General features: G+C 45.0%; 1 protein-coding gene across 1 annotated transcript; it reads left to right on the top strand.

Moving 5' to 3' along the window:
* The first annotated feature begins 200 nt into the window (after positions 1-200).
* LOC141611513 (uncharacterized) lies at positions 201-3,638 on the top strand. Its single transcript, XM_074430065.1, has 2 exons — positions 201-408; positions 2,622-3,638. The coding sequence occupies exon 2, from the start codon at positions 2,629-2,631 to the stop codon at positions 3,388-3,390; it is 762 nt and encodes a 253-aa protein (XP_074286166.1). The 5' UTR covers positions 201-408; positions 2,622-2,628; the 3' UTR covers positions 3,391-3,638.
* Positions 3,639-11,073: the final 7,435 nt, after the last annotated feature.

Genomic DNA, 11,073 nt, shown 5'->3' with positions numbered 1-11,073 from the left:
TACCCGCATACCAAACGGGAAATACACCTCACATATTACTCCCCTATTCATTCCCCTCCTATTACCCTCAATCCAAACAAGCCCTTAGTGACAGAATTAAAGCGATGATAACGGCAATGTCGTGCCTGACAAAAAAGAGGTTAATAGATGAGGGATTTAGGGTGAGGGCTAGATTAAAAAAGTCATTAGAAATTGTTGACGACCTCGTTGGTTGATAATCTCACTGCTCAAAACTCAATTACAATTTACACATCACTCCGTAACTTCTAGAAGTATATTCCAACAAACAGACCCAATTCCTCTTCAAATCAACCCTAATTTCCAAACAAACCAGTACATCCCCTTCTCACAATCAACCCCAGTTTCTTAGTTCTGCCGCACAAACCGCAGCACCACTCGCCTTTCGAGGTAATATTTTCCTTCGTTCTTTTTATACTTCTTTAGTTTTTTTTTTGATGTTGATTTTAATTGTTCTTTGCTTTTTATCTTTGTTATTTATTTCTTATTTGAGATTTGATTTTGGTTTGTTGTTTACATTTTCATTTGTATTTTACTGTGCTAAATCCCGCACATCATTTTACTCAATCCCGCACTTATTTCCATCTTATTCCGAGAATACCCTTCTCATTTCTCCCCTCCCAAGAAAATAAGAGAGAGAAATGGAAAAACCCCAAATATCAATTTCAGCGGCTCCCTCCCCCACCACACTCCCTCTACCGGCATCCTCCCTCACCGCCTGTCCCAACGCTGCCGACCGACCCTCTACGCGACGACCGTCCCTTCAAACCAATCTCCTCGCGCCGATAGCCGACCATCCCAGAGTCGGCAGCCACCATCCCCGCCAATTTCTCTTCTTCTTAAAGTCTGACCTTCTCGAATTCAATGTTGGTCATGGTGCTCATGCTGCAATTTTTTCCAACAGACATTTGAAGGGAGACAAAGCTAAATCACTAAATTCAATTTCTCAAACTGACCTTCGTGAATTCAATGGTTTTCGCAAACTGTTTTTGGCTGTTGGTATCGCCAATGTTACCAAACTAATTCCATCTACATATCGTTCCCGGTCTCGACAAATTAAGCACCTTCTTTTTTATTACACTTTATTCAAATATCTCGATCGCTCCCATCGATGTCTGTCTCAATTACTGCAAATATTAGTGCCTCACTTGTAAGCTACAAGACGTACATCCAATAGTTTCACTTAATTAATGTCACCTGTGCAAGGAAGACAATTGTAATCTAAAAATTGGTGATGCGAAATGTCGGACAACAAGTTATTGTTTGTTTCACGGAGTTCAAGTGATTGACTTGTGAAATTCGGACAGTCAGGGCTGTCACTGAACTCATAAACAACATCACCAAGAAATACTAGCTACTTCCTCCATTCAACTCCACTCTACCACTTTGCTTTTTCACGTTTGTCAACGCGTGTTTTACGCGGTAAATATCGTTAGCTACGTATTTGCAAAAATTATAAAAATTAGATATTCTTAATGTACTCGTAAAGATGAATCAAACAAGATCCACTTGAATATATTTTCACTTATATATTGAGAGAAAATTACATGTGAAGGTTTATTTGTGAATAGTGTACAAAAACTAATATGGTAGAGTTGAGTTGAATGTTTGAAGTATTTCCTTTGCTTGTTCAAGTCTATTTTGTCTAATAAGTAAATGTTGGATTTAGACAATAAATACTGAGCCATCAAATGAATTTGTTCAAGTCTATTTTGCGTGGTTTCATCTCTTTCGTCAATGGATGAAAGGAATACGCTGTGTAGTAGCCATCAGATTAATGATTTACCAAATGCTACAGATCAAAGGCCTGCATTCTCATCAAAAAATTTAGAATATCTTAGTACAGTAGTACCCACAAACCCAAACCCAGACAATCCTTCCCCCACCCCTCAACCTCGCCACCGACCACCTGTCCCACCACCATCCACGCGCCGACCATCTCTCCACACCCCCGTAACCGCGCCTACCACCCCTGCACATCCCGGTACCCATTTCGAAAACCCCTCCCCAAAGCCAACTACCCATCCCCCGCCTACAACCTACAGCCACCGCCTCTCGACGACACATACACTAGCACTCGACGCTGCCTTCTCCGACCACCCTACTTCGGCCTGACGTCCTAACAACCACCCCTTCAACAACCAAAATTAATCCAAATCCTAATTGTTAAAAAACCCTTTTTTTAATAAAAAAAAATCAACTAAATCGACTAAAAGACGGGTTCTTAATTAAATTATTGATAAAACGACGAAATTACGTTTGATATGTGTGAATTATCATGCAGAATAGTCGAACGATGAACGATGGAGGGAGTGATTTAGACAGAGGAGTCTTTTTATTTTTTATTTTCTACCGAAGGGTAATTATGGAATATTAAGGTAAAATGTGTAGGATTTAGCAAATTAGCGTGTGGGATTTAGCATATACGTTTTTTATTTTCATTTTATTGAAGTTTTGTTAAGTAGTCTCATCTCTTAGATATAGATTTGCTTGTTGATATTATCTATGTTAATTTGTGGACCGATGACCCGAATGTCAGCCCAATTTTGTGGTCATCTCTTTGTAGCTAAATTGGATTTATGACTAATGTGAATGTAATGCAGATTAGTCATGAATCATTTGGCGGAGGTGTTCTCAGTCCGTGTATTTAGCGAGCACGGTGTTGTCAGCAGTGACGAATTGTATGGGAGTATTGTGGTAAATGACTTTAGGGGGAGTGTTGTGCTCTTCAAGCGAAAGGGAGATCCGACTTCAGATGATTTTATTCTGCCAGATGGCTCCTTATCTTTGCGATCTGACCGCTGCACTGAGGGCGGAGAATGGGCTATCAGGCTTAAACTTTATCAGAAGAAGGATAACAATAGTCTTGAACTTTGCAATGGTTTTCTCTTCATAAGCCTTTCTGAATATTCCTCCTTATATCAGAGACCAATGACTGGTATTGTTCACGGCAGAGATGGCCATGCTTTGCTGAACTTGGTTATGCTCAAACGTGCTGTACAAGCTACGGTGGAGGTATCTTTAACAGCTGATGATGCTATCTCCTTGTATGGCCATATTCATGCAAGGAACGATTTTTTCGCCAAGCCTCTCAACATTGATGAGATGAAATATCTTAAGACCACCCTGTTGAGTGCGTCAATAGATAAGCCGTATTACACGAATGGTAGACAGATCCCTTTATCAAGGTGTATGACATGCACCCCTCTATTTGGGGAACTTATAATTGAGGCAAAGTTGTGTGATACGCTAACTGATATGGTAATGGCGGATGGCAGTGCTTCTTTTGAGGCTTGTGAAAGTGGTAGTCAGACTCAAACAATCGGGTGCATTCAAGTCAAGGTCACTTGGTCTGAGCCACCATTGTTTTGAATGTAAGCTTGGCAGATCAGTCCCTGCGGATCATGACAGTATTTGCTAGTTAATGTTACCATTGGCATGTCTATTGTAGTAGTACCGGATTTGAGACTTATGTAGCTACTAAGTTTTATGCATTATTTATTTTGGTAACCTGGATATGTTCCTGACCTAAAAATGTAATCAGAAATCAGCTGTGTTTAGAAGAGTCCCTCTAGGTGTATGATTTCATCGCTCTATTTATTTCTAATCTAATTATCTAATGTGTGGAACATCTAATCTAATTATCTAATGTGTGGAACATCTGAATCGGAGACTAAATATTTGTCATTTTACATTCTCCACGATTTCTTTTTCAAGTTGCACATTCTCTAGTGATTTTCAATGATATTGATAAGGAAAAATTACAACTTACTCCCCTATATTTGCCGTATTTTACAATTTACCACTATATGTATTTCATTTATTACAACTTACCACATACATTTTCCCGTATATTCCCCATTTCTATCCTGATATGCATTTACCTTAATTTCCGACACTTCTAAATGAATAAACTATGGGATGACCAAAATACCCCTATTATATTCCCTCAACCTACCTCTCACCCTGCGAGTCTGCGACCACATCACCACCAATTAACAGCCATCGCCCTTCATCCCTCCTACCGCACGCCACGACCACCCTTTACGCTTAGACCACCTTCATACACCTCTTTCCCATCCCATCAACAACCCATTCCAACCGCTTAGCTCGCTTCCTTCTCGGAAACTCACAAAAAGTCCTCTAACACACCCATAACTGTGAACCCTCGCAATAACGGTAAAAAAAAAAACAATAATAAAATGCGGAATTTTAGGAAATTTTTGAAACTTTTAAAGTTTAAAGCGCGGACTCATTAAAATCTAAAACGTAATTAAAGAATGCGGAAATAAAGTTAAGTTTATACAAACGTGATAGTCAAAGGTGAGGGAAAATATATCCCTCGAATGACAAAAAGATAAATGGTGAGTCTAAGCAATCCTAATAAACCGACTACTAGTCCAAGGTTTAGTTCTTGCTAGCCCACACGTCTTCTCCACGTAATCATCTTCACAACTTGTCATTCATGTAAACATGAACGCCACAGTCAGTGGGGAGTAACTCAAGGCTCTCCCAGCCACAAAATGTCGAAACACAGATAAACAGGAACATATTAGAACATCATAAATATAACCATTTGATGCAAGCATTGAGACATGAGACTAACATTCAAAACATGCGTAGTAAATCATAGATAAGGCATATGATACATCCATGTGAGACAATCCAACCAAAACGTCATCAGTTCCACCTCCCATCCCCCCTGCTCGGAAGAAGACGCCGGCTCACACTGTCACACCGACAAGAGCGGTAGTCTCCATAAAGAAGCAGGCGCCGTCGCAGTCACCCCAAGTAGTAAACGCCACGGCTGTCACCCCAAGAGGTTTGACGCCGTCGCAGTCACTCCAAGTGGTAGACGCCACGGCAGTCATTAACAGGAAGAAGACGCCGGCTCACACTGTCACACCGACAAGAGCGGTAGTCTCCATAAAGAAGTAGGCGCCGTCGCAGTCACCCCAAGTAGTAGACGCCACACATTTGTCACCCCAAGAGGTTTGACGCCGTCGTGATCACTCCAAGTGGTAGACGCCACGCAGCGATCATTAACAGGAAGAAGACGCCGGCTCACACTGTCACACCGACAAGAGCGGTAGTCTCCATAAAGAAGCGGGCGCCGTCGCAGTCACCCCAAGTAGTAGACGCCACGGCGATCTCACCCCAAGAGGTTTGACGCCGTCGCAGATCACTCAAGTGGTAGACGCCAGCAGATCATTAAAAAGGAAGAAGACGCCGCTCACACTGTCACATCGACAAGAGGCAGTCTCTATCGGCAGCGACGCCGGCTCACACTTTGTCACACCGACAAGAGCGGCGATCACCATCAAATAACGTACGCGGTTCACTTTGTCGTCACACCGACAAGAGCGCAATCACCCTCGGAAGCAGACACCGCAACGGTCACGACCCGCGTTAGATTGATACTCGCCGAAGCGATCAAAATGCCTTGGAAGCGTTAAACGCAATTGAGATACGCACTCTAAACCGCTCGGCCAAGCCGAAGCGGAAACAAAAGAGACGCTCAATTAATAACGTAAGAAGACAACTCGGACGAAGACGAGAAAAGACCTCGGCCAAGCCGGAGGCAAAGTAAAAACGCTAAGAACAGTTGAGACGCTCAACTATTAGCACAAGGAAAAGAAATGAGGTAAAGACCTCGCCAAGCCGGGAGGCGAAGAAACGAACTCTTATTAAAAATGATAACAGATTACAAGCGAGGAGAATACAGACGACGACCGTCCCCATAGGGATAAGCCAAAACACAACCTACCGAAGTTGTACAAAATACAGAGAAAAGTTACAAATATGTCATTTGGAGCGCCAAAAGATGGCAGGGAGGAAGGGCTTAATAATTGGCTCCCGAACAGCTGAAACTATCCGAAACGCCGGGTGAGCTCGGTGACAACCGCCCGCCTCCCTATGCTCTGTTTCTTGCTTGCCATCGGCGGCAGAGCGAGCATTTTCTTCGATGGGCAACCCGACGGTTTTCCTAGCGACCTCGGCTTCGGACCTCGGCGGCCTCGTTTGCCCTCATTCTCTCGGCTTCCTCCTTGGCCGCCTTAGCCTTCTCAAAGAAGGGTCGCATTCTCCGCGGCCGCCTCTTCCTCTATCTTCACCCTCACCGCCTCCTTGGCCTTCTCCGCCACGGCCTTCTCCTTAGCTTCGAGCTTGTCGTCAAACAGCTCGTCAAATTTGCCCCACGGAAAGGAACCATCAAGAGGGAAGAGCTCCCCAATCACTTCCCTGGCAGCTTCTTCGGCCAGATCCCGGAATTCGGTGCACATGTTAGGGAGCATGACGGTTTGGAGCATCTCAATGTCCTCATCCTTTTGTCTAATAATGGCCTCCTTGCTCCGAATCACCTTCCCCGGATCGATGCATGCCCCCGAATTCATTCCTCTCTTTGGAAATAAAGGTCGGCGTGCCTCGAACAAGGTCACACTTCTCCAGCGACTTTGCAACTTCGGCCGCAGCAGCCCTCGGCCTTGGCTCTCTCAAAGCAAGGATCTCCTTTTCGGCGTCCTCCCCGAGTTTTCTCTCGCCCAAGAGCGCTTTCTCAAAGCATCTCCCCTAAGCCTCTCGCTCATTGAGGAGATCCGGCTTCGCCTTCACGGCCACCTTCTTAGTGGCATTAAGCTCAAGAGCGGATTGAGCCACGGCCTTCTCTCGCTCTATAATACGAGCACCGGTCGCTCGTTCCATCTCGCCGACTTCTCGATCAACCTCGCGCTTTCCGCTACAAGCCGGGAGGGGAAGCCTTACGGGATGAAGAGTCGGTGGTGACGTTTCGATCACCAGCCTGCGATCGGGAGGGGAAGCCTTCGGGATGAAGAGTCAATGGTGACGTTGTGATCACCACTGCGCGGGGTTCTCCTCACTTGTCGCTCAATAAGAGCGACGGACCGACGGCGGCCGATCTACAAAATTTAACGAAAGCATCGTATCAACATGCATAGACATGCCGAGAGCTGTCATCGCGGCGCCTAATGAACCGAAGCTAAAACCGAGCCACGGGATAGATCGGTACCATGCTTGGCCTTCTTCGCCGGAGGACGCATTTCCTCGCCCGGCAGCGAAGCAACGGCGGCGGTAGAGGTCGTCTCCTTTCTCTTACGGACAAGGGGAGACCCCTCCTCATCGGAGTCCTCCCCATTGGTGATATCAACGATCTCCACCGTCTCCTTCCGAGCAGGGGGGATGGGAGGTGGAACTGATGTCGACGCCATCGCCGCCGAAGACTTTGTTTTTCGCGTATGGCGCGGCATGTTACTAACAACCTTCGCCTGGGCCTCCATCACATTCAAGCTTTTCAGCTGCTGATCCATGATATCATTTGGCGACGTCCTGCGGTCATGGGTTAGAGCCTTAGGATGCAAGTTAGCAACGGTTTTATCTTTGTGCAGCCCCATTCTCCGGAGGATATCCTCAGACAGGTCCGGTCCAAAGTGGTCTGCGAAGGAAACAAAGCAAGAGTTAAGTAGAAGAAATAAATCGAAGTTCCAGATACAGGAACATTGAGAGCGGTGATGGGCCTCACACCGACCCCACTCACCCTGTGCTAGGGCCGGTATGAGGCCGACATGGCAGAGCGGCTCATCCTGGAGGATGATCTGCGTTGGGGGAATCCATCTTTTCGGCACCCCACTCTTGTCCACCTCAAAGAGCCTCATCGCCAGCTTCTCATCCTCCTTAAGAGGGACCTTGCTGGCATCCATCTTGAGCTTTTTCCGGGTGACCCATCTGTCGTGCTCCGCCTTAGTCTCACACCGCAAATTAACTTGGTGCTGAAAGGAGCGGGGCAGCGGATAGTCATCCGGCACCTTAACGTACACCCACCGATCTTTCCAGTCCTTGCAAGAAGTAAGTTTGTCAACAGAGACATAACCCTGCTCCGTTTGCACACTGTACCATCCGACGCGGCCAGAGATTAATGGCCGGAGATGATGAAGCCGGCGGAATAAATTCACCGTTGGGGCCTCTCCCTTGAAGAGACAAAGCCAGACAAAGCCGACTATGGTCCTCATAGCCAACGGGTGCAGTTGGGCAACATCAACGTTCATGGCCCTAATGATGGCCATAACGTACTCATTCAGCGGAAACCGGAGCCCGTACTCCAAGTGCCGCATGTATACGCCGGTGTAGCTCGGTGGAGGGCAACAGACGGCCTGACCCTCCTCAGGGATAACAATTTTGTATCCCCTGCCAAAGGAAAAATGGCCCTCGAAAAATTTCTCGCCGGAACAACTGGCGAACTTATGGGTCCAAGCACGGTCAAGGCGGACCTTACAGGCGTCGCCGTGATCCATAACGTACTGCCTCCCCTCATTAGGACGAGCCCTTTCAGCATCATCACCAAAATCGTCTGCGTCATCATCGACATCATCGTCATCCTCCCATTCCTCCAAAATTTGAGGATCAACTTCAGGAGAAGGAGACCTAGGGCCCCCAGACCTTATCAGGATGGCGTCTGGCTTCTCCTCCTCATCAAGACGCGACGGGGAACCCCCCGGCGCAGAAGTGCTAGTCCCGGCGTCAGCAGAAGACATGATAGCAATGATTACTTAACAAAATAAGAAGTGAGGAAATTTGTTCGTTTACCTTGAAGAAAAAACACTCGCCGGAGTAACAACTCTGAAAATTAGAAGACAAAGAAGCCCTTGAAAGTTTAGAGAGAAGAAAATTTTGGAGAGAATGAAATTGGTGGCCAATTTCGCGGAATAACTGCCTTATTTATAGGGAAAAGCCCATGAAGAAGGACCAATCGAGAATGACCCATGAAGCGCCGCCAATCAAAGAACAGACACGTGTCAGACATGCAACCATGGAAAGTCAATCGTCGCAACAGTCAAACGTCAATCAATGCAACAGTGATCAAGCGTCTTCAACACGCCCCTTCACCTCTCTTCGCCTATTCATCTTCCTCAACAAATTCCTAGGTATCTGCTCTCCGCCGGCCACATGATCAACCAAGCTAGGAAGCACCGGCCTGGGGGCAATAAAAAACAACCGGCACTCCCAACCCTGGTCTCGGCCAGCGTCACTTTCTTTTCCACATCGTATGCCCTTTACACATCCATGTGGAGGGGGGATATGGTACGGCCTAAGCAGAACCAGGCCGAGGTAGAAGAAGCCGATACCGAAAAGTTTCAGAAATTACTTGCGCAGAATATACGCTCAACATACATCGGAGCCCATACCACGGCATAGACTACGCTGGGGGCAAATTGATGGGGCATATTCTGCACCACTGACCAAGTCAATACATTGAGCAAGGTCAAGGATATCCACAGCAAAGTCAACGACTTAGACAGCCTAGCCGATGCAGCCTATCGGCCTGTCACCTGGGTCTCGGCATGGCAACCAGCCAGCCGGGACACATATCCGCGTACCCATATCCAAGGACCCTCGGCCGGCCTGCCATAGGTCCATCGGCCGAGGGTAGAACGGTCTTTCCACCTGCTAGCCACTTGGCCACTTGGCCACTACGTGACAAAAGGTGAAAGTCTATAAATACTCCTCAACCTTCATTGAGGAAAGGATCCATAAATTAACCTAAGAATCACTATTCATCTGGTAATATCTTCCTTATCTCTCTACAATACATCCTTAGCCAAGTAACAACAACTTATCCCTCTAAGTTTACTGACTTGAGCGTCGGAGTGAGTACGCTTGGCACAAAGCCAAGCCCTCAGTTCATTCATTGTTGCAGGAGAGGCCGAGTGGAACGATAAAGACAAGAGGGATTCAACTCAAGACATCATTCTACAAGCCACGGGTGGTAACAATACTTGCTCTGGAATTACACCCGGAACAATAACCATTTGATGCAAGCATTGAGACATGAGACTAACATTCAAAACATGCGTAGTAAATCATAGATAAGGCATATGATACATCCATGTGAGACAATCCAACCAAAACGTCATAAATGATAATACAACTATAAACACGATAGAATATCATATGTCACGGATAAACAAGATTAACATCATAATACATGTGAATGGAAACCTTAGCCATGAATTTTGAAAGCCAAATAACATACAATACACGTAAAGCGACTACTAACATCACATATAAAGCAAAGCATCCGGCTCAGAGGCTACCTTTAAAGCATGTCCGAGACACAAATCCTTAAGTACCTTGGCCTAGCGGTTACCTTTAAAACATGTTCAAGGCACGACCTCTAAAGTATCTGGCTCAGCGGTTACCTTTAAAACATGTCCAAATACTACAAACAAGTGTCCGACTCAGAGGTTACCTTTAAAACATGTCCGAGGCACAACACATAAAATATATGGCTCAGCGGTTACCTTTAAAACATGTTCAAATACTACAAACAAGTGTCCGACTCAGAGGTTGTTAGGAATTATTAATCTCATTATTTAACATATTCATATATGTGAGAAATTATTTAGTCATAAAATAATTACAAATCGTATGCATGCAAACATAAATAAAAGTAGAGAAGAAATCATCAATCCTTACTATGATATTTCGGATATTAGGGCACAAATGAGTTCACCTTCTCACTTGTTCTTGAGCTCTCCTAAAAATGGATGAACAAAAGGATCCAAAATAGAATCCCTCCCAAAAGTGAATACCCAAGGTGACCTCTTAAAGACTAATATAATTAGATCTAGAACAATATTAATCTTACTAAAAATTGACCCAAAATATTGATTTTGGTCTCTTGTTTTCGGTCAAGAGAGGAACGAAGAAGGAGTAATTTTCTCTCTAAAATTTCTATAAGTTTTTGATGTGTAGAGAGAAGAAAATAATTTCTAACACTAGAAATTATGTTATGAAAGATAATGAATAATCAAGAGGAAAAACTCCTAATGATGCTCCTCTAAAAACCGGTTGGGAGGGGGTAAGGGTGCCCAATGCATGGGCTTGTTTTTCTTCTCAAGAAAAACTAGACTTACAAGGCTACAAATAGGTGTGCAATCATTTTGTTTTCCACTCAAACAATTAACACAATTTAAACATAATACCCCCTTCATTTTTTTCGGCACTTATAAAATGGGAGGTCCATTTTATATTTGTCATTTGTCA

The sequence above is a fragment of the Silene latifolia genome, chromosome 11 (assembly GCF_048544455.1).
Source record: "Silene latifolia isolate original U9 population chromosome 11, ASM4854445v1, whole genome shotgun sequence".
NCBI classification, from domain to species: Eukaryota; Viridiplantae; Streptophyta; class Magnoliopsida; order Caryophyllales; family Caryophyllaceae; genus Silene; species Silene latifolia.
The sequence above is the reverse complement of the archived record's forward strand: the minus strand, read 5'-3'. Positions and strand labels throughout refer to the sequence as shown.